Below are 15,603 nucleotides of genomic sequence, written 5' to 3'. Positions count from 1 at the left end.
ACACACACACATATCCAGAGCAGTGGGCAGCTATGCTACAGCACCCAGGGATCAGTTGGGGGTTAGGTGCCTTGCTTGATCAAGGGCACTTCAACCCATGGCTGCCCCATGTTAACCTCACTGCATGTCTTTGGACTGTTGGGGAAATCGGAGCACCCAGAGGAAACCCACACAGACATGGAAAGAACATGCAAACTCCACACAGAAAGGCCCCTACTGGCCACCAGGCTCGAACCCAAAACCTTCTTGCTGTGAGGCGACAGCGCTAACCACTACACCACCGTGCCGCACTAAACACTGTGTAATACAACAAGTTTAACAGGTTTAATGTTATTCTTCTACCTACAAATTAAATGCTCACTACTTGTTCTCATTATGATACATACAATAAATGATCCTGGAGTGCTCTATTTAACAGATTTTGAGATTAAGCATATGGCATGTATTTCCTAAGTACATTTTTTTTTTTCATTTTTCATTTTTAATCCTGAAGAACTGACTCTTGAATAAAAACCACATCATTTCTAAATGTTTATATAATGCCTCTTTATTTGTCTCTCTCTCTCTCCACATATGAATGCACCATACAGTCAAACACATTTGCATAAAACACACACACACACACGCACACACAGGAAGTACACGTAGGCTCCTGAAAGCAACTGTAACCCCATTTGCACTTCTGCATAGTCTCACATCTGCATCAAATACAACTTTCTTGTCTGAAGGTATGATCATTTTATTACCTTCTTTACTCCTCTTACAGGAAAACACTGGTCTATCATCTGCTTTCTTTAATATCTTAATACCTTGCATCTAAATATCACAAAGCCTCAGCTAATTATATTTAGTTCACTTATATTATGAAAGGAAAAGGTGCATGTTAAATGTTGTAACGACAAACCACTGGGAGACGCAGAATACTAAACACGTTATGTGACTGGATTAGTTAAGACCATCTGCTTTTAAAGGCGATTTTGTGGCATTTAAATGATGGGAAGTTTTACACTTTGGCCACCTCTCAGCCTTTTAGATAAGTAATCTCTGAGTCTTTGAATCTTTCTTATAAAATCCTTCAAGCTGTCCTTGCAATATCACCTTATTGATAAGAAAATAAAGCATTCATATTCTCATGTCCTGAACTGATCTGCTTTTCATTATCTTACTGCTATATCTCTTCGAGTTAAAGGCTGACGATGACTCCAATTTATGCTCCTGTGCATGAATTATCTAGCACTGCAAGTGATAAAGACATAAAAACATTCCTGATTTATTTATATTGGTCAGGGCTGTTATATTAATAGGATAACCCTAGTCACATTGTTATTTTGTGATTCCATGAAACATCTCTATTGTGCACATTTTGCCGAGAATTTGCTACGCATTTTTCATATTTACCAAATTAAATCAACACACAATTATTTGTACAAGCCGATAAATATCCACCCTGCAGTTTTTGTACCCAAAGCAACCTCTTTGCTATCCACCAGACCTCAAAATGCAATTTACTTCCCATTTACTCCTACATGAGGTCTATTTGAGGGCACACTGGGAGAAAATAAAGAGAAAATGAAATGTCAGTCTGTCATTGAAACTGCAATGCAAGATCATGTAGCAGATGCAGTTCTTTTCTTATAAGGATTTATACTTTACAGTCACCTCCACCTTTCAGTTTCCTTTTAATCAGTTGGAACACGGTTCCTTTGGCTAGCCGTAATCCTATATGACATGCAATGTATTGAAAATCTTTTACAATATACTTTCTCTGCATATTCTTTTCATGAGAACATGGCCCCTCTCACAAGCTCTATAAACGGAGATTAGATGATCTCAGACAAGCAAACCTTGCAAACATTTGTCGCCACCAAAACCCACTTTCTTTCCTGTCACCACATGACCTACTTCCTGGAACAACATTTATCCTGTGATCAGTTGCGGTTGTGTGTTAAGCTGTTAATTTCTTATTTACACAAACCCATGCACAGTTTTATTAGGTCTTCGAAGTTATGGGTAAAGTTGGAGTAAGCAAAACCTGTTTTAAAGCAAAGAAGGACACGAGCTCTTTCTGTGATAACATGTTCACAACAAGGCAGCACAAATACATGAGGGTCAAATATCACAGTCAGCTTTCATGGTGGTGTGTTTTTTGTGCTAAATATCATATGGGATGACTAAGATAAAGATCAGACACATCTTATTTAAGTAAACATGATGAATGGTGAGTAAGAAATATCCTAACGGTAAGTCAGTACACATTATTTTGATAATTTTTGGATGGAAGAAAATTTGTATGTTTATTGAAATACCCAGTCGAAAAAAAAATTTAAATATTTGTTGTTATTCTGTCCACATTCACTGGACATGAACAATCACGCGCTCTGATTGGCTACTCTACTACTAGGATATCAGCTCATATACCATGAGTGGAGAAAAACAACATGGTGGAGCGTGTTGCTGAACCAACCGAGGATGAAATAAAAACTCTACTCGAAAACAAAAGTAAAAAATTGTTATCAAATATTTAAAAGAAACAGAAATAGCTAAAAGATATCGCCCCTCCCCGATATCACCTGTTCCACACTCCAGCCTAGTTGGTGGCAGTAACGCACCTTTAAGCTGGTTTGTCAGCTGTCAAAAAACTTTAAAGAAGAAGAAGAAGACACAAAAAAAGCAACAAAATATGGAAAAAGAGTATTTCATGGTAAAAACGTATCTTTTTTATTTTTCAAGAATTATTATTATTATTATTATTATTATTATAGCAGCATTTTTCACCAATTGCTACTGTCATTTCGCCGGTTTGTTTACATTCTAAGTGGAAATGATTTTGTTGGACATTTTGTATAAAGTTTTTATTGAATTTGCAAAAAATAAAAATGCTCCGTTTCTCAAAATCCAGTGAATGTGGATAGAATAAAACAATTATTCCACTCAATCTCGTCATACATGGCTTATAGCCGACTCAGCGCTATGTGCCTCGTCGGCTATCAGCTCATGTACAACTCGATTTCGTGGAATAACTGTTAAATATATTGCATGATGTTATTTTAATATTTCTTGATGTTTTGATAGATGATGACTGAAGACTGGTTGCACAGTAGAGTGAAACTTTGTCAGCTGATCACTGGTCCAATTGTTGATTCATCTAATGTCCAGGTAACCCTTAAAATCCTTATTAACTCACTCAACAGAACACATACACTTTATGGCCAGAAGTATGTGGACACCTGATTTTCATACCCATATGTGGTTCGTTCTGAAACTGTTACCACGAAGCTAGAAGTACACACTTGTACAGGATGCAGGTTGCATGCTGTAGCATTACAACTTGGGCGGCACGGTGGTGTAGTGGTTAGCGCTGTCGCCTCACAGCAAGAAGGTCTGGGTTCGAGCCCCGTGGCCGGCGAGGGCCTTTCTGTGTGGAGTTTGCATGTTCTCCCCGTGTCCGTGTGGGTTTCCTCCGGGTGCTCCGGTTTCCCCCACAGTCCAAAGACATGCAGGTTAGGTTAACTGGTGACTCTAAATTGACCGTAGGTGTGAATGGTTGTCTGTGTCTATGTGTCAGCCCTGTGACGACCTGGCGACTTGTCCAGGGTGTACCCCGCCTTTCGCCCGTAGTCAGCTGGGATGGGCTCCAGCTTGCCTGCGACCCTGTAGAAGGATAAAGTGGCTAGAGATAATGAGATGAGATGAGATGAGATGAGATGAGATGAGATGAGATGAGATGAGCATTACAACTTCCCCTCAGTGGAACTAAGAGGCCCAAATCTGTTCCAGCATGAAAACACTCCTGTGCACAAAACAAACTCCATGAAGACATGGCTTGCCAAAGTTGATATGGAACATATCAAGTGTCTGGCACAGAGCCCTGACCTCAACACCATTGGAACTCAGTCTGCACAGCAGGCGTTCTCACTCGACATCAGTGCCTGACTTCACTAATGCTCTTGTTGCTGCATGAGCACAAATCATCATGCCCATGTTCCAAAAATCTAGTGGAAAGCCTTCCCAGAAGAGTGGAGGTTATAATAATGGTCCAACTTAATGGTAATGTCCATAGTTTAAGAAAAGGCATGAACACTGAGTCGGTCCCTTTTGGCTGCAATAACAATCTCCAATCTTTTTCATTCTTCTTAATTAATAAGCAGATGTGGGTGTGATAGACAGGTGTCCACATACCTTTGGACATATGTTGTTGGGGTTAAAAAAAAGACAATCTCTGTAAATTCATATTTTTTACATTTATAATTATTTTATTTTAAACACCATCAGAGATTCAAAGGAAAGGAGAATCATACGTTAAGACCTAATTATTTAATTATGTTCCAAGATCTTAAAAAAAAAAACATTAGCAGGTCAAAGGGATGGGTGTCCAAACTTTCACACAAGCCACAAAAGAAGTGTTTGGTTTTTTTTTTCCAGTGTCATAATCTAGGAAATAAGTTGCAGATATGCACTAATTTTTTCTCCTTGCAGAGGCTGCATTCACTTTAAACCTTGAAAAGAAAAAGTCATGATTTGACCAAAACGTTTGCGCACAAGTGTAACTGTGAAACAATAATTACCCTAGAGACAATATGCTATCAGCAGTTGCTGCAGATGCTCCTTTGAACGCAATCTTGGCTGAATAATTATTGTATTTTCTAGGATTCAGTAGAAGTGGTGATTAACACCCAGTCATATCCTCAACCTCACTATAATCCATCCTCGATTCTCTTGACACTGGAGACTTTCAGCGGTGCCTTCGATGAATTACAAGGCAGGAGATCAGATGTGAAGATGAACTACATGGATCAGAATGCTCTTGGACCCAAGCCAGTTCAGACAGATGTTGTTAACCACTTTGCTGAGATGTTATCTGAAGACATACTGGATGCAGCTGTGAGGATCCAAGACACTCAGACCACTAAAGATGGTGACATCAGTCAAAGAAGTGAGGTGAACAGGTGGACAATGAGTGATCACGAAAAGCTAGCAAAGAGGCTAGCAGCTGAGATCTATAGTAATGCACTGGAAGAACTAGCCAGGCATGGCTTCTCTGCTGGTAGGAAATATGATGAACATCCAGAAATCTACAGTGAGCCTGCATCCTACCTTTGTTCCTCTATGCATGACTGTGACGAAGAAGGATCTGCAATGGAAATAGATAATAGCTATCACAGAAGATCGACCATCAATCCCACCACTCTGGATGATATGGCCCATCTGGGCTCCCTTGACTACCCTGATGCTCCTCCAAGTACGCCATTACTGCCAGAGATGATGAAGAGCCGTTCAAGCTTCACCAGGAAGCTGAAAGGTGGTCTTGCTAAAGAGTTCCTACCTTCAACCCCTCCACCTACCCCTAAAGATCAACAATCTCTGTTGGAGGACAAAATGACTGACAGCACTGGAGACAAATCAGAGTTTATGGTTCGGTTGATACGTTCGCTCTCACTAGCGTGCTCACAGCTTGGGGAAGATAATGGCACAGAAAAAGAAAACAGGTTTCAGAGTGAGATTTCAGACTATGCGGCACAGCTCTCAGCAGAGATCGTCCACTGCATCACTGTAGCCCAAGCAGGCAGTAATAGAAATATAGAAACGCCCGTCAGAGATGTGCAGGTCCTGGCTGACCACCTGGCAGAGGAGCTCATTATGACATCTATAGCAGAGGTTATGAGGAGCAAGAGAGAGGACAGAACAAGCCAAGAAATCCCATCTCATTTTGAGAACACAACCCAAGCTTCGAGTGATACCTTATTGTCAGAGTCGACCCCAGATATTCCTCCTCTGGAGGCTCTGAGAGCTATGGCTGGCACATTAATCACTGACACACTGATCCAGGCTTTCTCTGAGCTTGGAACTGATTCATTACAACATGCCACAAGCAAACAGCTACCTGATCCAGCATCAGAACCAGTGCCATGGGAACAAGGGAATGATCAATATTTAAATATGGGTTTGCATATCACAAACTCCCATCAAATCCAAACCAATGGAAGCTCTAATGTGGAATCAGAGACTAATTATATCTCACTTGACTCCAGAACAGGGACAGTAGAGCACATTTTTGCTGAGAAGATTGTGCATGAAGTGCTCAAGTGCTCCACAAGAGAAGCTTCAAACTGTCACTTAAAAAGCAGACAAATATCCGTTAATTCAGATCGACAGAGTTCCTCAGTAGCATCACACGCTGTAATGAGGGCCTTCATATCCGAAACATTCTGCCGTGATACACAGGAGCTGCAGTGTATCCTGCTGTGGGCTGTAGCGTCTCAAATGGGAGCTTCCACGTTACAGATCGACCTTACTGACACACACATTCAGCAACAGGTATGAAACATTTTGATAAAAATTAAGCACCAACTGGAATCCACATGTGAATTTTGATATTGGATTTTTCCACTGATGCTCTGAATCAGAAGCAGGTTAAATGTTAAATCTAGGGCCCTAAAGTGTTATTCAGTTTGTCCATTTGGTGTAACACTGGAAGGTTCTGCGCGCAATAGAGGGTTCTCATTAGAACCTGTTTAGGAAGTGAAGAACCATTAACTACACAAATATAACGTGCTCTGATTGGCTACTCTATGACTGGGATATCAGCTCATATACCGTGAATAGAGAAAAACAAAATGGCTGAGTGCATCAAGTCAGTTATATCACTTTGTTATAAAGTATTTAAAAGAAACAGAAATAGCTTGTCTCTTCACCCCCCCCCCCCATAGTTCCTGTTCCACACTCCAGCCCAGTCGGTGGCAGTAATGCACCTTTAAGTTGGTTTGCCAACCACCAAAAAAACCCTGAAGAAGAAAATGGCAGAGCGTTTTGCTGAACCAACCGAGGACAAAATAAAAGCTCTACTCAAAAACAAAACCCCCAAAAAATACAAAAAAAGCAAAAAAAAAATGGAATAAAAGTATTTGATAATAAGAATTTATTTTTTTCGCGGTCCAGTTTCCATCAAATCCTGCACTCTGATTGGCTGGCAAGCGGGTCCGTATCCTACGATACAGATCCCAGTTACGGACCACTGTTACGGACCTCTGGCGACTCGCTCGTTCACAACAACAACAAACATAGTAGCATTTTTTGTCGACATTTATCTTTTTTTCTAAGATTTTTTTATAAGATTTTCAAAAATCTTATAAATTTTTGCCAGCATTTCTCAGGAAAATAGCATTAATTTTGCGGCATGGATAGCGATAACGACAGTTCACAGTGAAAGCGAGTTTTACTACCCTGAGGAAGAAGAAATAAAAGAAAACATTTCAGGAGAAAGCTAAAACCTCTAACTTGCTAACGCCGAGCAAAAACATGGCTGAATCCTGAATGACTCCTATTTGTATAAATAGGGAACTACAACCCCGATTCCAAAAAAGTTGGGACAAAGTACAAATTGTAAATAAAAACGGAATGCAATGATGTGGAAGTTTCAAAATTCCATATTTTATTCAGAATAGAACATAGATGACATATCAAATGTTTAAACTGAGAAAATGTATCATTTAAAGAGAAAAATTAGGTGATTTTAAATTTCATGACAACAACACATCTCAAAAAAGTTGGGACAAGGCCATGTTTACCACTGTGAGACATCCCCTTTTCTCTTTACAACAGTCTGTAAACGTCTGGGGACTGAGGAGACAAGTTGCTCAAGTTTAGGGATAGGAATGTTAACCCATTCTTGTCTAATGTAGGATTCTAGTTGCTCAACTGTCTTAGGTCTTTTTTGTCGTATCTTCCGTTTTATGATGCGCCAAATGTTTTCTATGGGTGAAAGATCTGGACTGCAGGCTGGCCAGTTCAGTACCCGGACCCTTCTTCTACGCAGCCATGATGCTGTAATTGATGCAGTATGTGGTTTGGCATTGTCATGTTGGAAAATGCAAGGTCTTCCCTGAAAGAGACGTCGTCTGGATGGGAGCATATGTTGCTCTAGAACCTGGATATCTTTCAGCATTGATGGTGTCTTTCCAGATGTGTAAGCTGCCCATGCCACACGCACTAATGCAACCCCATACCATCAGAGATGCAGGCTTCTGAACTGAGCGCTGATAACAACTTGGGTCGTCCTTCTCCTCTTTAGTCCGAATGACATGACATCCCTGATTTCCATAAAGAACTTCAAATTTTGATTTGTCTGACCACAGAACAGTTTTCCACTTTGCCACAGTCCATTTTAAATGAGCCTTGGCCCAGAGAAGACGTCTGCGCTTCTGGATCATGTTTAGATACGGCTTCTTCTTTGAACTATAGAGTTTTAGCTGGCAACGGTGGAAGGCACAGTGAATTGTGTTCACAGATAATGTTCTCTGGAAATATTCCTGAGCCCATTTTGTGATTTCCAATACAGAAGCATGCCTGTATGTGATGCAGTGCCGTCTAAGGGCCCGAAGATCACGGACACCCAGTATGGTTTTCTGGCCTTGACCTTTACGCACAGAGATTCTTCCAGATTCTCTGAATCTTTTGATGATATTATGCACTGTAGATGATGATATGTTCAAACTCTTTGCAATTTTACACTGTCAAACTCCTTTCTGATATTGCTCCACTATTTGTCAGCACAGAATTAGGGGGGATTGGTGATCCTCTTCCCATCTTTACTTCTGAGAGCTGCTGCCTCTCCAAGATGCTCTTTTTATACCCAGTCATGTTAATGACCTATTGCCAATTGACCTAATGAGTTGCAATTTGGTCCTCCAGCGGTTCCTTTTTTGTACCTTTAACTTTTCCAGCCTCTTATTGCCCCTGTCCCAACTTTTTTGAGATGTGTTGCTGTCATGAAATTTCAAATGAGCCAATATTTGGCATGAAATTTCAAAATGTCTCACTTTAGACATTTGATATGTTGTCTATATTTCTATTATGAATACAATATCAGTTTTTGAGATTTGTAAATTATTGCATTCTGTTTTTATTTACAATTTGTAATTTGTCCCAACTTTTTTGGAATCGGGGTTGTACATAGGTGGCAAAATGTAGTTTTTTTCCTGCCATGGAAGTGCACTTGTATACCGAGGAGGAAGCAATTTGCATTACAGCCGTGAATGAGGATTCAAAATGGCGGCTCGGCTCGGTTTTTCCCTTTCGGGCGCTCTCGTTTTCTGTTAGAATTTCGTAAAGAAAAAAATAAATATATTATTTACCAGCTTAAGGTCGGTCCGTGTGGTGAAATACCGTGACCTCGGCCTTGAATACTGACCTCGGCCCAGAGGGCCTTGCTCAGTACTTTCAAGACCTCGGTCACGGTATTTCACGATACGGACCTCCCAGCTGGTAAATAACGTATATGTATCTTTTTCATTTTTCAAGAATTATTATCGCATTTTTCACAATTTGCTCCTGTCATTGCACCGGTTTGTTTACATTCTAATCGGAAATTATTTTGTCAGACGTTTTGGATAAAGTTTTTATTTATTGGATCTGCAAAAAAAAAAACATAAAAATGCTCTGTTTCTCAAAATCTAGTGAATGTGGATATAATAAAACAATCATTCCACTCAATCTTGTCGTACATGGCTTATAGCCAACTTGGTGCTACGCGACTCGTCAGCTATCAGCTCATGTACGACTCAGTTTCATGGAATAACTTAAATATATATTTTCCATTTTGTAGACTATTTTCTACAATACTAAAGACATTAAAACTATGAAACAAAAAAGTGTTTAAAAAATGTTTGATATTTTAGATTCTTCATAGTAGCCAGTGTTTACCTTGATGATGCTTTACACACTATTAGCATTATCTTAACCAGCTTCATGAGGTCATCACCTGGAATGGTTTTCCATTAACAGGTGTGTCGCATCAAAAGTTAATTAGTGTAATTTCCTGCCTTCTTAAAGCTAGACAGCTTTTCGATTTCATAAAATTGGTGAAATTTAGTTCCCTCTGAAATTTGGTCATTGTGATATATGTTTATTTCTGTAATATCTCACAAAATATCAGGCCATCCTGTGGCTGGGAAGTTATTTAATTTGAGGGGATTCCCGAGCAAGTAATGTACATGAAATCGCTCGCTTCACACAGTCAAACAGACAGAGGAAGTCCGTGTGCACATGCGCAGGTTTACCTTCTTCTTCTTCTTTTGGGTTTTACAGAAGCTGGCATTCAGTGTTGCATTACTGCTATGTATAGGTTTACCTTTGACTGTGCACTGACAGTTCCATCATTCTGTCACTAAACAAACAGCTGATCACACCGAGGTGATCGCTGACCGCCGATATTTATTAGTTTGGTCCTGCATTTCCTTTCTTTCTCAACATAACGTCTTTTCTTCTCACTTTCCATTACTGTAGTCAGTCTTTCACGTTTTATTCGCACACTCTTGTCCTCCATTTTTCTCTCCTGTTTCAAATTTGTATCCCACAATGCCTTGCGCGAACAGGGAAAGCCCACCATTTGATGCATGATGTAGTATCTTGAATTGGGTCATGGTGAAGCAGAAAAAAATAGCGGAGAATTTAGGGCCACGTGGCTCCAAATTCATTAATAGTTCTTTAAAAAATAAAATAAAATTGGATGTCTGTGATTCCAATTCAGTAGCTTTCGGTCCACTAAACAAAAAATTGGGTGTCATGGAAAATTATTTTCATGACCTACACTTGAAAAATCTGAAAGGCAAACTAGCTTTAATGTGTTTGAGATCAAACACTAAATGGTAAGTAATAAAAACACAGTAAATAGCCCTATTCCACAACTGTAGTAATCCATATTATGCCAAAAACCACTCAACTCAGTGAAGAGAAATGACTATAATGTAACAGGAAAATAATCAGTGGCAATGCGGTGTGATGCAACCTGACAGGAAGTTGCTTCTACTTCAAAGTTGGTTATTTTCCTATAACAGCATATCCTTAGGATTTCTATTTGTCTTATACTGCAGCAATCTGGTGACCTATCCATTTATTATTCATTAAAGAATGACACATAATACTTTAATAAATCAATTTTTGATTCTGTGAAATGGCTGTCAACAAGTTAGTCCCTGTTTTCACATACAGTATAACAGCTACTGTATTAAGAGTTGTCCCCTCACTTTCTCTTGAAGTCAATAAAATGTGAACAGCAACATCCTCCATCATTTCCTTTGGTGGAAAACCTAAATTTATAGCTTTATTTCTAAATGTGACCAATCACTTCAAGTGGAAACTCCTTGCAAAAATGTTAAACATATCCTGACAGAAATATTCGCCATATCAATACAATTGTTTTTGTTCAATAACAGAAAAATTGTTTATTATTAGTTCTATATGGCACATCTGCCATAGTCCCTGTGAATTAACTGTTACTGTAGAAAGGAGTGGCTGCACGGTGGTGTACTGGTTAGCACTGTCACCTTGTAGCAAGAAGGTCCTGGGTTCGAGCCCAGCGGCCGATGGGGGCCTTTCTGTGTGGAGTTTGCATGTTCTCCGCATGGGTTTCCTCCGGGTGCTCCGGTTTCCCCCACAGTCCAAAGACATGCAGGTTAGGTTAACTGGTGACTCTAAATTGACCGTAGGTGTGAATGTGAGTGTGAATGGTTGTCTGTGTCTATGTGTCAGCCCTGCGATGACCTGGCGACTTGTCCAGGGTGTACCCTGCCTTTTGCCCATAGTCAGCTGGGATAGACTCCAGCTTGCCCATGACCCTGTAGAACAGGATAAGCGGCTACAGATAATGGATGGATGTAGAAAGGAGCGCATCAGTATACACCTGTGATTTGAATTACATTAAAGTTGTACCACTGGCGTTACTGTAAATTTGCTGTGACAGAAAGTTCAAATGGATTTGAGAATTTAACAGTTCACTGATTGGTTAAAATATAAAGTTTTTATATATATATATATATATATATATATATATATATATATATATTAAATAGGGCAGCACGGTGGTGTAGTGGTTAGCACTGTCACCTCGTAGCAAGAAGGTCCTGGGTTCGAGCCCAGCGGCCGGCAAGGGCCTTTCTGTGTGGAGTTTGTATGTTCTCCCTGTTTCTGCATGGGTTTCCTCCGGGTGCTCCGGTTTCCCCCACAGTCCAAAGACATGCAGGTTAGGTTAACTGGTGACTCTAAATTGACCGTAAGTGTGAATGGTTGTCTGTGTCTATGTGTCAGCCCTGTGATAACCTGGCGACTTGTCCAGGGTGTACCCTGCCTCTCGCCATAGTCAGCTGGGATAGGCGCCAGCTTGCCTGTGACCCTGTAGGACAGGATAAGCGGCTACAGATAATGGATGGATGGATGGATATATTGTAAATATCAGTCTACCTGCTTTTCTGATACATATGTTAATGATGCATTTGTTGTACTTCAGCTCTACAGTGTTTCGCTGCAAGCTCAGTTTCACGGCTGGACCGTGGGCCATATGATGACATCTCTCTTCCAATACTGTGAAGATCTCCAGACTGCCAGCAGAGGGCACTCTAAGATTTCCACCTCTCTCCTGGGGCATCTCCTGCTCACACAATCATGAGCTGCATGGCTCTGGACTAAAGCTTGAGTCCATTAGGACTGACTATCAGTCTAAAAAAAGATTCTCTGTTACTTTGGATTGATATGTGATTGACACAGTGTCATGTGAAATCTGTAGATGGAAATGAATATTGATGAACTGCATCAAATGAGTAAAAGAGCAGGCTAATAAAAAAAAAAACTGGATTCAACTTAACATAACACCCATCTATCTGTAGTCTGTCCTGGAGTAAGCCTTTTCTGATTAAAATCTGACAAAATGTGCATTCAATTTTGTGTATAAATCTGCGACAACACTCATTAGCTGACAATCACTCACGATGGAATGTCATTCTGTGTCATGTCTGTGCCTTTGGATGAATATCAGTGATCAACTCTGCATGGGAGCAATTTGCAGAGGGAGAACATGAAAATGACTAAAACTGCAGTACGCAGAGTATAACACCAGGATGATCCAGAAAGATAGTCATCAATGTAGCGCAACACCCAGTTGGACGGTCAGCTGGGAGGAAACAAGAGTCAAGGCCAACAGCATTATGAACATCTGCTGAAATTGCACTCACTTACTTAACCATTACATTATGTTAATAAAGGCAGGACATCAGATCAAGGATGAAATAATAAAAAACACAGATGGTTGTTCAGTTCGAAGCCATTTCATATTAGTACATTAATATGGTAATGCTAATCATGCCCATGAAAACTGACACTGCTCTCACATCAGCGTAAAAGAGTTCCATCTATCTATCTTTCTGGTGAGCTAGCTAATCTGTATTATATTAGCAATTATCAGTTCAAACATCAGTAATATTCTAAATATGTTGTTAATGTGAGCAATAAAAAAAAAAAAACAATGCTGAAGTGTGCAGTATGACGCCATCATGTTCTCCTTTGTGACTGAAATGGCTGTTTGGAGCCTGTAAAAGCAGACTTTTTACAGCATTCCATTAATACTCCCAGAGCAGAGATACCTAACATGGCAGGAATGTGTTTTAGTGAACTCTTGCCTCCCACTCGCTCCCACTCTTGGCGACCACTGCTCAAGTATAACAACAACCATACAGACACACACATACACACACGGTCTGCTGACATCGCAGCTGTGGTTCAGAGAAGACACAATGGGTCCACGCCTGTTACTTCATCTGGAGAAGTATTTATTTCAGTTTCTTAGGGAATTCCACTGCCCCCAGAAAGAGAAAAGGACCAGGAGAGCAAGCGAGAAGGGCTGGAACGTGACCACAGAGGGAGAGAAGGAAAGACGGACAGGGTGATTACAAAAGAGCCAAGATGTATGAGGTTGACTGGATGACTGGGGCCTGGAAAATCTCCCAGTTTCGATCCCCACTTTTCCTGGGAGCTATATCACACAGATTTATTTTTCTCCACCAAGAGCCAAAAATATCGACGTAAAAGCTCTCTACACCCAAGCAGGCCTCATGAACGTCTCTAAATACACATTTTCACTTACCATGCCAATTCATCAGGTCTTGCAAAACTGTGTGTGTGTGTGTGTGTGTGTGTGTGTGTGTGTGTGTGTGTGTGTGTGTGTGTGTGAGAGAGAGATGGAGAACAAGCTGTCATATCATAATGTAATGTAATCGATCATACAGGTAATGGAAAAGGAGTCCAAAAAAACCTAGAAGGAAAATAAATATTAGCAAATGAAATAAAATGTTTTCACTAGGGAGAATGAGGAGGTTTGTGAATTAATTCCTGTTTGGAAATGATCCAACATCAAAGTGGACCAAAAAATAAATAAATAAAAAAATAAAAAAAAAACCAACAGATTTGCATTTATAGTCTCAGGGACAGACACTATCATGGACGGTTGCCAGAGTGGGAGTTTTACCACCCATGTAGGCTATTTTTAATCAGAAGAAATGCCTGGGGGGAAATGCCTTTGAATTGGTAGATATAATTTGGACTTTGTGGGTTTTATGGTCTTGCATTCATTTGGAAGGTTACAGTATGGACTGGAAACAGTTGGGCTAATCTGGCAGCTCAGATGCCACACACGTTAACCACAGAGCTCTCCGTTGTCCCGTTTGACCAAACATCTGTCTTCCATTTCCATCCATTGAAGACAAAGACTATGTCCCAAACCACATTTTGCTGTATTATAAAGTGTGTTGCCTCAGACATAGCCTATAGTGATGCCAACTTCAAACGGCATCAGATCTTTTTTTTTTTTTGCTAGACGTCAATAGCCATAAGCCTGGAAGTGAATCTAATAGGGAAAAAATCTGACGATCTTCTTCACCAGTAGAAGCAATCATCATTATCAGCATTATATTTGCTGGTTGGAAGACAGCAACCATCCTGAGTATACTTTTTTTTTTTTAGCAAAACCTTGCTGCCTGCTAAAGGAGCTGGTCGTGCTGGATGTATGCTTCAAGCCAGAATGCATTATGCAGTTCATGGTGGTCTAATATGCTGTTGGTCATCCCCCCCGACAGAGAAGTTTCCATTTCCCAGAATGTAGTCTGCTCATTGATCAGCTAAACCAACACCAGAAAAACATCCAGAACTAACTAGCTTCAGCCTAAATGAACTCACGCTAAGTTGCTGTTTTTGGCAGGAAATTTACTGCATGACAATACTGTTGCATATGCCAATAATAACAACACTCTATGTTCCTTTCACATGCAAAATCAGCATATCAGCGGTATTCATTATAATAAACACACAAAACAGCAAACAATAAGAAACATGATCCAAAGTGTAACATGAATTGTATCATAAATGACAGAACAATTTGCAGACAAAGTACAAAACCATTATGGTAGGTCACAGTGGCCTGGTTTCTCATTCTTGGTGTATTCCTGCTTTGTCTCTCACAACGAGCTTCGGATCCACTGCAACCCTGACCAAGATAAAGTAGGTACTAACAATGAAGGAAGGAAGGAAGGAATGAAGGAAGGAAGGAAGGACAATGCAATCAATAAATAATTTACAAATCGAAAATGATATTTGGGGGCAGCACAGTGGTTAGCACTGTCGCCTCACAGCAAGAAGGTTCTGGGTTCGAACCCAGTGGCTGACGGGGGCCTTTCTGTGTGGAGTTTGCATGTTCTCCCTGTGTCTGCGTGGGTTTCCTCTGGTTTCTCCTACAGTCCAAAAGACATGCAGGTTAGGCTAACTGGTGGCTCCAAATTGACTGTA

The 15,603-nt window shown here is 40.3% G+C and overlaps 1 protein-coding gene across 1 annotated transcript; it reads left to right on the top strand.

Annotated features, from left to right (window-relative positions):
* Window positions 1-642: 642 nt before the first annotated feature.
* On the top strand, window positions 643-12,702 carry si:dkey-171c9.3 (uncharacterized). Its single transcript, XM_060930077.1, has 4 exons — window positions 643-728; window positions 3,073-3,156; window positions 4,648-6,315; window positions 12,281-12,702. Exons 2-4 carry the CDS (start codon window positions 3,073-3,075, stop codon window positions 12,437-12,439), a joined length of 1,911 nt encoding a protein of 636 aa, XP_060786060.1. The 5' UTR covers window positions 643-728; the 3' UTR covers window positions 12,440-12,702.
* Window positions 12,703-15,603: the final 2,901 nt, after the last annotated feature.

This window comes from Neoarius graeffei, chromosome 1 (genome assembly GCF_027579695.1).
Source record: "Neoarius graeffei isolate fNeoGra1 chromosome 1, fNeoGra1.pri, whole genome shotgun sequence".
Taxonomy (NCBI): domain Eukaryota; kingdom Metazoa; phylum Chordata; class Actinopteri; order Siluriformes; family Ariidae; genus Neoarius; species Neoarius graeffei.
This window is presented reverse-complemented; position numbering and strand designations above follow the sequence as displayed.